This window comes from Piliocolobus tephrosceles, chromosome X (genome assembly GCF_002776525.5).
Source record: "Piliocolobus tephrosceles isolate RC106 chromosome X, ASM277652v3, whole genome shotgun sequence".
In the NCBI taxonomy this organism is placed as follows: domain Eukaryota; kingdom Metazoa; phylum Chordata; class Mammalia; order Primates; family Cercopithecidae; genus Piliocolobus; species Piliocolobus tephrosceles.
In genome coordinates, this window is record NC_045455.1 from 65867072 (window position 1) to 65885532 (window position 18461).

General features: G+C 44.7%; 1 protein-coding gene across 1 annotated transcript in view; it reads right to left on the minus strand.

The window, feature by feature from the left end:
- FAM124A (family with sequence similarity 124 member A) overlaps positions 1 to 18461 on the minus strand; it is a 62411-nt gene that overhangs the window by 26609 nt on the left and 17341 nt on the right. The window contains exon 3 of the mRNA XM_023187425.3: positions 6239 to 6972. Coding sequence (XP_023043193.1) covers positions 6239 to 6972 — 734 coding nt within the window. The remainder of the gene's footprint in view (positions 1 to 6238; positions 6973 to 18461) is intronic.

Consider the following 18461-nt stretch of genomic DNA (forward strand, 5'->3'; position numbering starts at 1 on the left):
ATAATAACTGAGACAGATAAGATACAAGTAAACATATAAATATACAAGATAGTTCTTATGGGTTGAACTGTGTCCCCTCAAAATTCATATATTGAAGTCCCATCTCCTAGTAACCTCAGAATATGACCTCATTTGGAAATAATGAGTTGTTGGAGATGGAATGAGCTTAATTTGGATGAGGTCATGCTGGAGAAAGGTGAGCTCCTAATCCAATAGAACTGGTGTCCTTACATAAAGGGAGGATTTGGAGATGACACACACAGGGAGAATGCCGTGTGAACGTGAAAACAGAGACCAAGCTGGTGCTTCCACACACCAAGGAAGGCCAAGAAGGCCAGTGCAACAGCAGGCTGGGGAGAGGCATGGAAGGGATTCTTTCTCACAGCCTTTGGAGGAACCAACCCTGCTGATGCCTTGATTTTGGACTTCTAGCCTCCAGAACTCTGAAACAATACATTTATGTTGTTTAAACCACCCAGTTTGTGGTACTATGTTAAAACCAAGAGAGTAACTTAGAAAAGTGATTAAGTGTGTGAGAAGAAAAACCAAACAGAGTGCTGAGGGTTGGGGAAAGAGAACTACTCCAGGTGAGGAAGGCAGAGAAGGCCCCTCTGAAACTTGGACAACGGGAAGGAAATCATGGAGGAGATCATTCCAGGGAGAGAGAACGGCAGGTTTAAAGGTCCTGAGGCAGAAATGAGTTTGCTGCATCTGAGGAACAGAAAATAGGCCAATGTAGAAGAAGGAGAGTGAGCAAGAAGGAAGCGAAATGAGAGATCAATAAAGCCAGAGAGGTAAGCGGCGACCAGCTGTTGGAAAGCCATAGGCCTTGGTGAAGATCTGAAGGGATTGCAAGGGCCATGGGAAGCCCTTGGAAACTCTGAATCTTGAAAGAGACATGATGTGATGTATCTTTTATGATGACGCACATAAGCACATGCACACAAATGGTCTAGATCTGGAGTGTGCAGGGTGAAGACAAAACAAGGCCCATTTCAGGGTCAGCTCCACTCTTTCCATCCAGTGTCACTTTCTGCACCTCCTAGTGCAGAAAACCATGTGCTTCACCTCACAAAGAGCAGGCTCTTCTCTGCTTCCCTGAAAAACAAGTTTCTGCCTTGTGCAGTCTTGCTGGGAATGTAAAATGACACAGCTGCTATGGAAAACAGTGTCGTGGTTCCTTTCCTCAAAAAATTACACACAATTACCGTACAATCCAGCAATTCCACTTCTGGGTATACACACAAAAGAACTGAAAGCAGGGTCTTGAAGAGGCATTTATACACCCACATTCTTAGCAGTGTTACTCACAATAGCCAAAAGGTGGAGGCAACTCAGGTGTCCATCCTGAACGGACATGCAAAATCTATCATATTCCTGCAGTGGAATATTATTCAGCTTTAAAGGGAAGGGAGTTCTGACACATTCTACAACATGGATGAACCATAAGGACATTATGCCAAGTGAAATAAGCCAATAACAGAAAGACAAATACTATACAATCCCACTTACATGAGGTACTTACAGCAGTCAAACTCACAGAAACAGATAGTAGAATGGAGGTTGCCAGGGCCTCGGGGAGGAGGGATGGGAAGTGGTCAGCAGGTACAGACTTTCAGTTTGGCAGGATGAAAAAGTTATACAGATGGATGGTGGTGATGGTTGTGCAAGAATGTGAATGTATAAAGCCACTGAACTGTATGCTTAAAATGGCCAAAATGGTAAATTTTATGTGTATTTTACCACAATTAACAATTAAAAAATAATTCTCTAGAGCCCACATCAGTCCCTCATCACATCCTCAGTGGCATCTGTCTCTCTGTCCTCACAAAACCAGTGTCCCCAGTATTCCAGGAATGATGGCCCAGTCAATCTCCTTGTTGTACGAAGAAGATAAGCAATACCAGCTGGTATGGATGAGATCTGAAAAGCTCTCTGGTGACGACAGTCCCAGGCCTCTGCCTGGCAACTTATTTCAACTGGTAATAATTCTCTATGTCAGGTTTTCCTGCCTTTTAAGCCTTATTAAAAACCTTTAGTTGAAGCTCTTTTCTCTTTCTACCTTCTAAGGACCCAAGGGATAGTAGTGAGCATCTTTTACAGAAGAACTTTTCCATAGACTTGGAGACCATTGTTAAATTATCTTGCCACTCTGAAGACATGGAACTACCTGCTCTCACCATTTTCCAGCCTAAAAGTACAGCCACAATCTCATTGTGGAACGGAGCTTTGGGTCCTCGGACTGTGCTTCTGTCTGTGTATTTTACGGGGCCCCAAGTCACTTCTTAAGGAGAACTCTGGCCCTGCTAACAGCACTCCCATAGCAGGCCTCCAAAAGAGGCAGGCGGCCTTCCATTCAGGCCTGTGTTCCTACCAGGCTGCTTGGAGCTCCCTGAGAAAGGAACAGTGCACAACCCCGCATGGCCGAGTTGCAGGACGCATGAGCCTGTCCTTTACCCATCACATAGAGAACAGGTTCCAGGAACCTGGCTGGGAATAAAAAAGGCAAACTCACTGACACTAGCTACTGAAAGCCTGGCTGAGAGAAACAAATGGTGGGAGAGTATCTGAAGGTGCATTCTTCCCTCTGAGATTAAGCAAAGCCACCAGGAGGTGTGAGTGGGGGCTACTCTGTTTGCCCAGCCTCCCCCTGTACAGCAGCTTTTCTGAACTACATCTGGCTGGGCATACCTGGCCTCACTGCAGGCATCAGGTAAGAAAGCCTTGTGAGTCCCCTGCTGTGTTATTCGAGAGGTGTGGCTGAGCACAGGCTGTTGACACCACTGAGCATGTGAGATGCTGGGGGATCTCTGCTTCCAGGACTCTGAACTGGGACTACTTGTGCATCTAAAGCATGGTTGATTTTTTCCTTCGTGAACTCTGAATCATATCATTGATGATTTTCCATTTTGCTTTTGCTGCTACAAGAACTCAAAGTCAACTTTGGGGCTTATTTCTGGAACAGTGCTGGCGGATAGAACTTTCTGCGATAAGGAAGATTTTGCAACAGTGCTATCCAGTACAGTAGCCGCTAGCCACATGTGTCTAGTGCCAATGAGGAATGAAATTTAAATTTAAATTTTAATGGCGACATTAACTATGTAGTAGTGGCTATCATTGAACAGTACAGCTCTAGAAAGTATATAGGAAATGACATGCATTTTGGGTGTCACACTTGGTTTATCTAATTTTTCTATCAATATTTGCCTTCTACTTGAAATCCCTTTGTATCTAATTGTTATCACTAATCTTCTTTCATGGTATATATCTTTGCCAGCCATCTTAAACATAGTTTTTTAAATGTGAGATCCACTTATAAATATTATAAAAAGGATAACATAGCCATATGCCCAATTTTTTTGGACTAGAAATTTCTTCTCCCTCCCCCTTTCATGTACTGTAGAGTAATTAAGATGTTCACTTAAGTGGAGGGAGTCCCAGGGTGGGGGAGGAAGAATCTTTTCTTTGGTTTCTGTCTCTGTTCTTTTTTTTCATCTGTGCTGCTTATACAAACGTTAAATTTGTGAAAATTCACTGAGCTGTATATTTACAATGAGAACTTTTTGGTATATACATAATTAATAATATTCTTCAATGGAAAGTAAACAAAAACATATAAGGAGAACCTACTGTGTTCAAAGTGGAATGTCACTTTCCACTTTGGGGGATCCGGAAAGATTCATAAAGCAGTCCTTGACTCCACAAAGCCCTAGTTTAGTATCATCAGGCATCAGTGCAAATTTCTACAAAATTCTTCCAGGGGGCACCAGGAAGAACTGGGAGCATGTTTGCTGACAGTGAAGTGAAAATAACCAATGGGAAGACTCTTTCATGCCCCCTCTGCTTTTTCCAGAGGAATCTTCAGCCATACCTGATGCTAGTAACTCCCCATCTACCTCCCTGCCCTTCCCCTATGAATCAGGCAATGCCAAGAATGAGGGGAAGGAAGATACGTTTCAGGAGGAGGACAGCTTTCTTTGCATTTTATCTGATCTCAGTAAAAAAATTTCCAAATTCTTACAAGGGGCTGAGTTGATCCCAGAAAAAAAAAATCTCAACTTTTCTTCTCTGGAGGAATTAAAATGGGAGGAGGAAGTCCCCGAAATATGGAACGTTAAGTCAGTGGTGTAGGATGAAGAAATAAGTGCAATCTTTCTGAACAAAAAACTGTATTTTAAGAAAGCAACTAAAAACTACCGAACTGAGATTTTCTTCAATACATAGCTCCCTTCAACTAAACAAAAAAATTTATCTTAAACATTACAGTTCAAAATGGCACTCAGGGAAGATACATTGCTAAAGAGAATGTGGACAGAAAGGTGCACTCTCAACTGCTCCTCCCGCCAAGACCTAACTGCCTTAATTTTGCTGAAGACTGAAATATACATTTTTACTTTGGAAAGTAACTGACGGAGACGGGCAGGTGTGGACCTCATGCTAGCTATCTGCACTGATGCAGATGAACAGGAACCTGCTTGACATTACCAAGAATCTTGGGGGAGGAGGTTATGCATCCTTTCTGCTCACATTAATTTAATTCCTCAACATATTACTATTTGAACAAGGGCCTGCATTCCGGAGTCACAAGATGCAAATCTTTTTTCTAGTCTTTCATACTCTGTTGCTCTAACTTCAAAAGCCTGCACCTATATGGATTTTATAGCCATTTAAATGTGTGGATCTTCTTTGAAATATTCTTTCCATGGTTCCTTTGAGTAGAGTCCAGGCCAAGCTTTCATACTGCATTCTCTTATTTATCTTATTAGAAGGATCAGGAGAAAAAAGTGCTCTAATTACTGCAGAAAGGAAGAAGTCACTTCAGAAACAGTCATGTTCTTTTTGGTCTTTTAGTATAAACAATATCCTTTGCATTTTGTTAACTTTTACTTGGTGCAACTGTATTATATTTTGCATAAAGATTTGGCATTCTTCAAACACAGAAGACAATTTTTCTCACATTTCAAAAGGGATTATAGAGTAAATGCTAGCATATTGAATAATAAAACATTACTTAGTTCCTTATCTGCATAGTTCAAAAGGAAGACTGAAAATTATCTAGTTCCTATAAATAGTAAGTATCTCAAGGTGACCTTTCTGATGAGAAATGAGGCCTGGCTGTAGTCTGAACCAGTTGTCTGACATGTGCCAAATTCTGACTTCATTTCATGACATGTGGATTATAGTTCTGGTGCTTAAAGCCAAAACCAACAAAAATGATGAAACTTTACCTGCGATTCAAGAAACCACAATCCCTGCCTCTTAAGGCAATGTCCCCCAATTCACTATCAACTTTCCGTTTTCGGGTAGCCAAGTGTGAAAATTGAGACGTCAGAGGTAGAGGCTTTTCAGAAAAGTAAAGCCCTATACTCCTGGAACTAATTTGCTTGTTAAATCAAGAAAGCCTGGGTCTGGAAAGCATTTATCAGGTAGGACCAGATGTAGGATGTTCTGTAATATACATGCTGAATTTTGAATTGAGTATAACTAATTATGTCTAATGAGTCAACCACTGGAGGGATGAGAGGAGAAAGGGGGCTGGTAATGAAGCTAAAGAGTTCACGGAGGAAGGACTAGGGCAGCCTACTTGAAATGAATTCGCTCACCCCTTCCAAGCTTAGGGAAACCAGAAGCTCCCAAGGCATCGCTTTCTCCTTAAAATGTTTAATGGGACATCCTTTTCCAAGTGATCACAGGATGTCAACAACCTGCTGCCCAGCAGTAGAATGTGCAATAGTAGGAGATGGAGGAGGCACCCGGAGGAAGAGAACAGTTATCTCCTCTATGAACATCAATATATATTTTAAAATTTCCAGATAGATGGGCTTTCCTGAAGTTCCTTTGTGGGAGGGAAGAATCCAGTGGTAAAAACTTCTAAGTACATGGGCATAGATTCAGGAATCTTTCATCGCAAACTCCGCAGCTAATAAGCTCATTTGAAATGCCCAGGAGTCATGGGTGTTTAGTGGATGCCCAATAGAGGAGGACAGAAGGGGAACCTGGAAGAATTGGGAACACATTTGCTGACAGCGAAATGAAAAGAACCAATGGGAAGAGTCTTTCATGCCCCCTCTTTTGTTGGGATCCAGTATGGCCACTTTGACTTCGACTAGGAGCTGGGCAGAGGGTCACTGATCTCTCCTTCCTTGACCATTGCTCTGTGGCTGGTACTATAGGGTTTGAGGCAGAGCTAACTGTTTCTTGGGTCCCCTAAACAGACAGACAGGTGTCCCCCCAGTACCTGTAGGAGGATCTTGTTCCCATCGTGGTCCTCCGTCTGCCAGCGTCCCTCGCTGATGGGGCTGCAAGGGTTGGGCAGGAGAGGCACGAGCTCGCCGATGTCCCTCACTCGGAACTCCAGCACAGACGAGTCGGTGGGCACCGGGCTCTGGTCACAGGGCAGTCTTTTCAGGGAGAACTGGATGTCCACATCCAGATTGGAGAAAATAGGGAAGATGCAGAAGTCCGCTTTCTTCTGGCTGGGGGTCCTCCGGAGAATCAGCTCGTAGAACCTGAGGCTGTCGGCGTAGTTGTCGTGGCGACAGTAGACAGTGAAGCGCACGATTTCCTTGCCGTAATGCACTGGCCGGATGGCCCACAGCGGCGTCCCAGGGGCCAGCGTGAAGAAGTCCTGGCTGCAGGGCAGGTAGGGCAGGAACCGGCCATGCACCCGCTCGGTGTGGTGGTGGCGCCAGGGCGGCTGCTGCAGTGTGCGGTGCAGCTGCAGGATCTGCTCTTCGCCGTACTCCTCCTGCAGGAACAGCACCACCGCCAGCGCCGGCTGAGCGCCCTTGGGGGGCTTCCGCCGCCGCCTGCATGCCCGCCTCTCGGACACCCGGAACAGCGGGAGGTCCGGGTGGATCCACGCCAGGACCTTGTCGATGGCCTCCTGCAGGGGCTGGGACTCCCCTGGGTCTGCGATTATGTGGATGCTGACCAGGAAAGGGTCCTGCGCCTCTTCAACGGAAAGCTCACCTAGGGGCACGCAAAAAACGAATGGATGAATGAATACAATTATGATTATTTCATTAAAGTGTCCAGTGATGACGTGTACAGGCTTGGCAGGAAGAGAAGTCAAATTCTAACTGAACTGACTCCATAATCTGTGATATTCTGATCCCAAATTTACCTACAAAAACTACTATGTCAGCACCCTAGCAGCCAAAGAGGAAAGGGCTGTTGCTACCTGAATAGTTTCCAAGCTGGACAAGGTGAGGAGAACCTTGGTCCTGTATTTCATCAGGTTGATCGGTATAGGGAACGTTTGACTTTATATTTATGTATCAGACAAATGGAAAGTCAAGTCTGGTGACTTGGAAGGAACAACAGGCCCATTAGAAAAGATGCCATAGCATCTTGTGGACACCATTTAGTATTTCCTGAAATAACTGCAGGGCCTTGCCCCATACATGTTCCCTACACAAACACACTCCTCTGGTTTGCTTATTTCGTTTGTTTATTTTGTTAACACACACTCACGGGCTCCTTCCTACCTGCCTCACAGGGAGTGAGGCACAAGGCAAACGATGGAGGACAAGAGAGACCTGTGCTTGCCCCCTGGGGCTTACTCTATAGACAGGTCATGCCCTGGCTGGTGACGAGTTCTGCCCACAGTGTCCCCTATTGTGCACAGTGTCATGTTGCTGCTGGAAACACAGGGAAGGATGACCCTTGGAGCCAAGCACAGTGTTTGCTTGCTGTTGGAGCTTACTGGGGCGGAGGTTAGGGTGGAAGGAAAGCAGGGTGAGACCATGATTGCCCGTGAAAGGATACCTTTTGTGCCCCTCGCTGGGCCACGTCCACCCAGAAGCCCACACATCTTGAATGGGTCGGTTACCCTCCCTGTGATCTCTGGCAAAACACCTGAAAGTATTGAATTCCAAGCATGAAGTTGACTGTTTAACTTGGCAACACTTTCCCATGGGGTGACAGTTTTTTTGGCCAGACTTGGCATATTTCTAAATCATATAACTATACCTGATAAAAGGCTTGTTCTTTTAAAAGATGGTTCTATTTGCATTTATATAAGTTTTAGGTCTCATTTAAGGGAATTGAGACATCTTTAGGCCAATAGTGATTTAGGGGGCTAGATTCACCCAGAATCTAGATCTGCCTTTACAACACACATGCCTCACAGTATCCACTAGGGGTGTCAGGCATAGAGTGATCATGTGGTCAATTGTGTTCTACCAATGTGGTGTGTTTTTCAGAATCAAAACCTTGATCAAGTCACCGGATGAAATTTTTTTTGTGGTAGGTAGACATTCCAAGTGGACTTACAAGTTCACTTCACCATGTGCAGCTGCAATAACATGGTTTTAATTTAATCGGATCAAAACCTGTCTGAATTTTCATCCCAACTCTATTAAGTGTCTCACTTGAAAACAGTCCAGCTTGTGGTCTTCTCTCTCATTCATGCATTCATTTGCACATCTGTTAAGCAATCAGTTTGTACCAGGCACTGGGGACACAAAGAAGCTGGCACTAATTATGTATGCCCAAGCACTATCGGAGTACATTTACACATACTCTGGCATGATACGCTCCCTGAGAATTGTGCAGTGCACAACATGCACAACCATACGCAGCAGCCCTCTGAAGACCCATAAGCCCATAAGATGAGAACTTTGTGATTGAGTTGGGAAACACAAACATTAAAAATTAAAATTAAATCTGATAAATTAAAATTAAATCTGATATATGCCTAAAAGTAATACAGTGGAATAGTAACTTGGGGTGGGGGCTAGATTCTAAAGTCACTGTGAAGAAAAGGTTATCTATAGACATCATTAACACTGAAAGTCTCCCAAATTTCCAATAAAGCACTAACTTGTAACAAGACAAGATGGCCAGACAGATGTTTTTTTAGTTGACCACCACATAAAATAACCATTTTGCTGCACGGTCATGTATAAGAGAATAGTCTGTTTCTTTAAACACTAAACCCTTACTCATCAAACCCTGCCCTTCACTCTACAAGAGGCTTTTGGCAACCTGAGAGGCTTCTGGAACTTAAGGATGACTAAGGTAAGAGCAGAGTCAAGTTTCAGCCCTCCACAATCATGGAGTAGAATGGCAAGTGGCATCCTTTCAATTGTCTTCCCTCTCTTTCCTTTCTGCTGGCTGAGCATGTATTCCCAAATTTGTATGAGTTAAATATGAGCATAAAGCAATTCCAACTTACTACACTTGACAAAGGAAGGAGGGCTCTACAGAAGGCTTCCTGGAAGAGGTACCATATGAACTGGGTCTTGAAGCGTAAAGGCAGAGAGCACATCCTCTTGCTCATGATGCCTTCAGATGCTGAGGAGATTCGGAAGTGTTTATGAAGGTATAGAACTGTGCAAAAAACAAGCATTTTGGAAGGGGGCCATGGGTAATTGTGAGATACGGCAACAAATGCAGCTGGAAAAATGGATTAGAACCAAGCTGTATGGGGCCTCAGCTCAATTCAGTAGTTGATAAGGGGCAAAGGAAGGTTTAATGAAGGGGTGTTGGGATCAAGTTGGGGGAAAGTTGGCTATAGGCAAAATAAGGAGTTAGAAGACTAGTGAAGGTCCAGACAAGAGATGACAAGGACTTGGCAGTGTAGGAGATTACATTAGTGGCCTCAGTTGCTTATCCTACTGTGTACCCTTACTTTCTGCCATGTGACTGTGTAGTTCCTCCCACTAAATGGGTGGCGTATTTCCCCACCCTTTGATTTAGGATGAGACCATATGCCTAGCTTTGGCCAGGAGAAAAAGACAGCAGTGGCATGTGTTTTGGATTGCCTCCCTGTGCTCCCAACATTTCCATTAGAAGAACATGCTTGGGTAAGCCCACCGGTCCTGGTAAGGGGATGAGACACATGGAACAGATGCACTCTAGCTGAGCCCGCCCTAGATCAGCCAACCTTCACACCCAAAGACACAGGGCAAGAGCCACTCAGGTGAGCATGGTCTAGATCAGCTGACCCAAGACAAATGGGAAATAATAATGACTATTGTTTCAAGCCACTGAGACTGGAGGTGGCTGTTACCCAGCAGTACTTATAGATCCAGGACAGACAGTCAAGTGGGTGAATAGAAGAGGCATGGATTCACAGGCTATAAGGATGCAAATGGCAGGCCAGGGAGTCCACAGGCCTGGTGAGTGGGGTGTAGGAAAAGCTGGAGAGGAGAATACCTTAATGTTTCCAGCTTGAACAAGTGATCTGATGTGGTTTAGCTGAAATAGGAAATAGAGGAAGAAGGGCAGATTTGTGGGAAAAGACAGAAAGTTGCACCTTGGCCACTTGGCTTGAGATTCCAAATGACTTCGAGGAGAGATGTCCTTTGGCAACTAGAATTTTGTGTTGTGTAGGTGAAGGGCTGAATTTAAGGATGGGCCAGTTACTTTCAGATCATATTCTCATTTTTATGCAGTTATCTGATAAGTGTGTGCCCCCATATAGACTTGAATCATGAAAATTCATCATGATGGCTAGGAAAACAATCCGAATTCACAGACGATTCTGGCCCCTTTCTTTGCTTGCCCTTTCTGCCTGCCTGGTTTATTTCCGTTTGGTTGAACATTCATGACGCTATCGGCAGAAGTACAGTTGACGCAAAAGTAGTAACGCTGCAATGAAATTTCCTGCCAGTCACTAACTCCAGTAAAATTAGGAGAAAATACCACTTCATCTAAATGGATTTCACTTTTCTCTGGGGCCTTGAACTCCCAACAGTGGAGACATGTGACTTTGCTAAACATCAGTGAATGCTCCATGTAAATGGAAAAGGACAGAAAGGCTTTGAACAATCTGGGGATCGATAATTTTACCTGAAAAAAGTACAGATGATTTCAATGACGGGGGGAAAACACCATGCAAAGTAAAGGAACATCTAGGAAGAGAAGCTGCCAGGGCCACCAGGCAGTCCCTTCAAGGTCCTGATCCCACCCCCAGGTGTGCATGTGGCCAGGTACACAGGGTGACATGTTAGCTAACATGGGTGCTGTCTCCATGTTCTACATGTATGAACTCGTTTAATCCTTACAACTACTGTAGAAAGGGGAGGTGCTATGATTGTCCCCATTTTAGAGAACAGGAAATTGAGGCACAGGAGGTGGAGTAGTCTGCCAAGGTCACACAGAGTATGAGCACTAACTCCAGCTTCCGAGTTCCATGTGCACCCTCAGCCCAGGCTCTGCAGAGAAGTGTGCTCGCCTCTCCACTGTATCCGTTTCACAGCAGAGTGGCCAGCTGCCATTCTCCATCCATGTGTGGCCACAGTGGCTCCCGTCTGGCCCCTCTGCACAGCTCTCCCACCTCATTCTCACTGGCTTCATTCCCCGCCAGCAGCCAACAGCTCCATTTCTTGGACACCCACTTACGTTTCTTTCCTCTGGCCCCAGGACTTGGAGAAAGAATAAGCTAGAAACTGCCCTCCCTGCTGGCACATGCCCAGGTCTTCACATCTCAGCAGTGCTCTCAAGGGCAACTCAAACAGGCCAGCACCACAGGTGGGTGCACAAGTGAAAGGAATGCACAACAGTGACGCGAGAAAGCCTAAAGCATGGCGAGAGCGGCTTGGGTGTGAAGAGGCCCAGGAGAAGGTGGCTTCTGAGACTCCCCAGTGGAGCTGTCAGGGCGCTCAGCCCTGTGCCATCTCTATCAGTTACACAAAGGTTTCCCTGAGAGCGGTAACAAAGACCACGCTGAAGTCTGCATGGATGAGTGAATGTTTACAGCTCCTCAGCAGGGCGAAATGCCCGGCCTCAGAGCAGGGGGGTGAGCTGAAAGGCATTCCACCAAGTACCAGCTCGCCTGGCAGTCTGGGACGCAGCCAAGAGCAGGCGAGCCAGGATGATGAAGACCCAACCCCCAGAGCCCCCTCTGCACTGCGTGAACCAGGGACATGTAAGTGGCTAAGACTCTGCCCCAGAGGAGCTAAGGAGAATGAGCAGCGGCATTAGCATGCTCCGGCCATCACTAGCATGTACCCGCTGCACGTGACCTGAAAACACACAGCAAAGAACACAGAACACAGCTTCAAGCTGTCATCAAGTGTTAGAGTTACACACCCCCCAGAGAAATGTGCCTCTGTGGAGCTGGATAGGAAACCAAGTATTTGAGGGGAAGGACAGAAAATGTGAATAATTAATTGCCACGAAAAGTCTCTATGCCTCCCTGGAGAAGCACAGACGACATGACTGTGGGATGAGCTCTGACTTTATCATATCTATTACACGTCTTCTCAAAGGACTAGCGAGCACCTGTTGAATTAGGGTAAAACACAGACCAGAACCAAACAGAGCAGTGGCACAGCCTGCCCCAAGGCTGGTGGGAGGATGGGAGCCGCTAGCACACCATTAACAAGGCTTTCAAATTAGTTTGTGTTTTCCCAAGGAGAAGGGAGATTCTTTTTCATTTGATTATAGACAATTAGGCTTTCCTTCGATAACATAAAATGAAAACAGTGTTAAAGAAAGCAGTGCACAAGCTCAGGCCTTCTATGATGCAGAAAGTGTACTATTAGCCTGGGCATTTGTTATATATATATTTTCCAACATTTTACCTCTCCTGTGTATCCTGTTTTTGGCCATTTAAGTTTAACAGAAAATTAATTTAGACAATAGCAACCATTTCTTATGCTCTTATTATTTGCCAGACATTGTCCTACAAGCTTTATGTATACTATCTCATTTAATCTTTAAAGCAACACTATGATACATGAACCACTAACCGACCCGCTCAAGACCATTTGGCTTGGATCTGTGCTCCTCACCAGTACGTCCTCTCACCTCTCAAGGGCACAATCCTTGTGATACGGGAGATGGAAAGAAATTATTTAGGCATATAGTGAGTGTAAAAGAGCCCTTGGCAGAATTTTGCTTTTAACAAAAAAGCAGCCCCCAAATCATTTCTTTTCTAACAAAGAGCAGCCTGAAAATTCGAGCTGTAGACATAGATAAGCAAGCTGGAAGCTTGCACGGATGAATGTCAGCAGCTGCGCCAATAGAAAAGGGCTACCTGAAGGCCAGGTATGTTCAACATGGAGGCTCCGACTTCCCTGTTCTTTGTCCTCCATGTGTACAGTAAAGGAATAGGCAACATGGCACCTGCCAGGTAGAGAACCCATCTGCATAATAAAAGATTACAGTGGGGGACGGCCAGATTTTCCCAAGCTATGCAAATGGCACACCTAGTCCTAATCAGTTTTTTGCATCTTATGCAAATAGTATAGCTGCTCCGACCAATCTTTGGTGCCCTATGTAAATCAGACACCACCTCCTCAAGCTCATCTATACAACCCTGTGCATTTCGTGGCAGACCAGAAACCCGCTTGGGAGCCCTCTCTTGGCAGGAGATAGCCTTTCTCTTTCTTTCGCTTATTAAAGCTCTGCTCTTAATCTCAATCCTTGTGTGTCCACATCCTTGATTTCCTTGGCGGGAGACAACAAATCTCGGGGATTATTCCAGACGAATGACGCCACTTCACTTGGAATTATCGTGTTGGTTTTTCTGCCCCAAATTGGCTGGAGCTCTGAAATCATGGCTTAGCTCCTTCACCCACCTTAGGTGGGAGAGCCTGCTGTGAATGGGCTGGCCGTTTCGCCTGGGTGGGTATCCTCAGCTGGAGCCTTCGGAAGAAGAGGGCAGGAGACTCAAGTCCTGTCTGTTGACAGACTTCCGGGTGCTGGACCCACCTCAATGCTGCCTGTGCCAGGGCCCCTCACAACCACTCTCTGCAGTCCTGGGCTTTAGATCAGCCGTGCCTGCGCTGCCTCTTGCTCCCTGCTGCCTGCCAGACTGGCCCTCCTCCCAGAACTGGCCAACTGGTGTGTCCCCAGAGCACCCCCCTCCCTAGCAGTGGGCATGTCTAGTTGAAGGTATCTGTGATTCCAAAGGAAATTCCTGGACAAGTCTCAGGATATGACAAGCTCAGGTACCCCTTTCTAGAATTTTTGGGCAACGATGAATATGATTGTCACTTTAGACACAATTTGTCACTCACAATTTGCCATTTAGTTGCATCATTTATTTAATCAAAGAATGTTTACTGAGCACCCATCATGTGCCAGGCACTAGAGGACACAGTGGTGAATAAAACAGTACCTGCCTTCAGAGAGCTTATCATCTAGTGAAGGAGACAGACAATACACAATCATACAAGATGAAGCCGGGGAGCTAAGTCCTGCAGACACTTCACTGAACACACACATGCTCAATGTGGTTTCCAAGGCAGCGGCTGTAACCGTTGACCATTGACTGAATAAACTGCCGTGCACCATTCCAGTGCCAAAATTACTGCCAACTCCCCAGTGCCCAGTAATCCCCCGTGAGGCCAACAGACTGTGAACGAGGGCACCTCCAGCTGTTGCAGGCTGTTTGGTTTAGGAGTCTGGCCCTGGAGCCTGGCTTGAGACCTGTATAAGGTTGAATAAACACCTTATTTGCATTTCTAAAGCCCCCATCAATGGCACTGAGTGGCTGGGGAGCTGGGATACTGGTCTGCCAACCAGACCCACGTGATCCAGTGGCAGAAAACTCAGGTGAGACGGTGCATCACACACACAACAAAGACACATCCGGGGCACCGGCTGACACCGTGAATAAAGACCAGATCTGGGCTGGGCGCGGTAGCTCATGCCTGTAATCCCAGCATTTTGGGAGGTCGAGGCAGGTAAATCACCTGAGGTCAGGAGTTCAAGACCAGCCTGGTCAACATGGTGAAACCCCGTCTCTAATAAAAATACAAAAAAATTAGCCAGGCGTGGCGGCAGGCACCTGTAATCCCAGACACTCGGGAGGCTGTGGCAGGAGAATCGCTTGAACCCCGGAGGTAGAGGTTGCAGTGAGATCACGCCATTGCACTTCAGCCTGGGCAACAAGGGCAAAACTCCATTTCAAAAACAAACAACAACAACAACAACAAAAACAGATCTGAAACCAGGAGGGAAAAAGGCTCTGGGTGATTACGAACACAAAACTCACAGAGGGCTGGCCTCCCCACATTGAGGCATTCCCCAGAACGCCAGAAACAAATGCCTTCAGAAATGGGCCTCCAAATTCCTTCCTGGGAGACGCTATTCATCCGGAATGTAATGAATAACCTGCCTTCATCTCTTTTTTTCATAGTTTCAGAAGCCAGTTCTTTGAAACTCTGAACTAATTAAAAATACGTGAGCAACTCCTTTACTCCACCAATATTTAAGACAAAATCTCAGACTTTGTTAATTCTTAGTAATTTTATAATTTTGACAAGGCCTGTTGGCCTGCAATTTTGGGCTGTGAAAGTGGCAAGGCTGGTCGCAGTGCTGGAAATAATGACCTGTGGTGGCTGTGAAGTGACACATAGGATTTTTAACATGGAGATCCAAACTGCATTTATAATACGGATCATAAGGTTCTTCCTCAGCCTGATTTCACAGAAGTGTCCTGTAATTGAAGAATTGAACCTAGGCTGAAATGATTAAGCTAAAGCTTATATTTTCATTTGGCAGAGGAGTACAATAAGGGATCTTTCTGGTCTATAGGCCCTCTCACACTTTTATAAGAGGGGTGGCTTTGCTATAACAGTTATTCGACTGCCCTCTCATTTTTTTTTATGATTTGTTGCAGAAACAATGTCAGTGATGTGGATGTCTAATTCATATTCCTGAGCTCATTCTAAAACCAGGACACTATTAAGAAAAAAAAAAAATTTAGAAAGTAAGGCAGATACTTAAGACACCTTGCTGTTTTTTTTTTTTTTTCCCCCACTCGGAAATGGGACATCCATCTTACTTTAAAGGTATTTCTAAGCTTCATTCAGGTCCATCGTTCTGAAACATACTCTCCTGTTGGGAAAAGGAGGGGGAGCAAAAGCCGGACACTAACCAGAGGAATGACAGACACTTTAAATTCTGACACAGCTTGACAGAGATTCTGGGAGAAGACCAGGAGGTTGATATGTAATTAGTCTGAGAGGTGTAACTGCAGCTAGAAACACTTAAACATATCTAGCACATGTGTGTAAGTCCTTGGGACTGCAAGAACTTTGAAAGTTTATGAGAAGGTAATGCAGGCCTGATACACAGCAATGTACCATGCTTAATGATGTAGTAAGACTCCTCTTGCATAAAAATTTGACAGTTCAAAATGCCTGAAGAGACTATATAGCATTCTACACAGAGTCCTTTCTTCTACTCAGTAATTTTAATTCTCTGTAAACCACATTATATGCTTGTCATTTTCATTTGTAGCAAAATCATCCTGAGAAAGTCAGGATCTCAATAAATATTGGAGATCCGGAGATGACAGAGCAGGGCTTAGGAACAAGAGGAACAGAATTAATATTCATCTTGTATTAGGAAATGAAAGAAATCTACCAAAAAGACAAAAGAGAAAGTTAGCCTAAGCCTATCTCAAGGATTTGTTCATCAGGAAACTCCAGGCCTCTCAGTCTTACACTAGAGCTCATGGGAGGAATCATTACAATTATATTAGTTAAGATTTATTTTAAAAAGGGATTTATTCCGGCAGGATGTTGAGAAATCAGATGGACAACGATTAGCTGTTGCAACTCTTCTAAGAAAAGCCACTGTATATGTGCTTATAAAACACGTCCTGAATGCAGTAGACGCAGCAGTGACGAAATCCAGCATTGGCTTTGCTCATGATCAAACGAGCAATGTAGGAAGTGGATGGAGCCTGGCGACTCTTTTTTTTTTTCCTAAAATTCAGTGCAATAGTCAAATATTTTGAAAATTTTAACATAACACTGACAAGTCTCCAGTCCTTGTTCCTAAGTCTCCTTAGAAAATGTGTACATTGGGCCCATTTGGAGAACAAACTTACTGGACATGATGAGAAAATTAAGGATGGGTAAGACAGTCAGTCCAGCCCCCTCATTTTACAATTGAGGTCAGGCCACTTGTCAATGGTGGGTCTAGAAAGAGAACAAACATCTCCCAACTCCCAGTTCAGGGCTTTCTCCTTTATACCTCAGCTGCACCTAGTCCTGAAGTGCCTGCTCTCATTGAAGGCCCCAAGGACTCCAAGTAAGAGGAGACATAGCTTGTCCTTGCCTTTGGGCCGCTTACAATCTAATTGAGAAGCCAAGACCTTCACATGTGACAAACATAACAAAAATACAAGATACATTCTAAATGATGTGGAGAATGAAATGCAGAAATAATAACCAAGTTTCCCTCTCCCACCGTTTTCTTAATTGCCTTGGGGCCCGCCAGCTACAGAGTCCTGGCTGTTCACTGCTTCAGGGAGGATGGTAGCAGATAAACTTAGTAATTGAATTTCTGAAAATTTTGTTTTAACTCATAGCAGAGGAAATGGTCTTGAAGGGCAAGTCTCTCTATTGCAAGAGCTGGGCTTTTGGAGACAGAAAAGGCTTTGAGCCAGAAAAGGCTAAAAACCTAGAGCAGAGGGTTCACACTGTGAACCGGAAGGCAGAAGAACATGTGGGCTGCAAGGGCAGCTTTTCCAGCTCAGATGCCAAGTCCGGGCTTCTGGTGGGAGGAAGACAACTGGAAGGAATCTGACAAAAATCTGTATGCCAGAAGGGTTCTGAGAAAGGATCACGGATAGAACCTCCCATGGGCTGAGCCCTGCAGGCATTGGGATCCCTGAGAAGAGCAGGACTGTGTCTTCACTTGACACAGAAGCTCAATTTGAGGCGGCAAATTGAGGCCACACTTGAGGCGGCAGCTCAAGATGAAGTTTAGCTCAATTATAGAGAAATAAAGCAGTACTGCTTTTATATCTGAGTTGGTGACTGAAAATTCATACTCTTTATAATAGGAGCTTCTTATAGGAGTTCTCAATGAAGAGCAGAAAGTGTTATAATCTAACAGATGGCGAGCCCTTCATCACACTGTCTAATAGAGAGACCTCCAACTTCCCAATTCAGGCTATCTGTGGCCCTACATGTTTGAGCCTCACTCTCCTTAAGTCTGGGGCAATGAAATATTAAATATGGACTTGTAGAGAAAGCCCAATTATCTCCATAATTGACAAAGGAAAGATTTCTTGTAACTATTCTTGTTACGAAAAGGAAAATCATTCTTCCAAGCACAAGTTGAACTGCTCAGTTTCGCTTCCTTTGTGTGCCAATAATAACGTCAGAAGATGTCAGGGTCAGGTCAAAATAAAAAGGGGAGTGAGAGCATGTGGAACATTCCTTCCCTTCCCGAATCAGGTGATGTACAAAATAGAAGTTTCACAAATGTGGAAGAAGGAGAGAAGGTTTAGAAAGAAGGAAGAATGATGAGATCATCTTATTTTGTAACCTTGAAAAGATATGACTTGACTTTTTACATCATATTTTTCAGCTACTTCCAACTTGTTATTCTATCAGGGGTTAAAGGCAGCAGTATGGATGTTGAATAAAGATAGAAACTCTACTGGAATGGAAAATATTTTCCATAAAGACAATTTTTATGACACTGTCATCCATGTCTGTGGGAGAGTGAAATGGCACCTTTGGAGAATACCCTAGCAA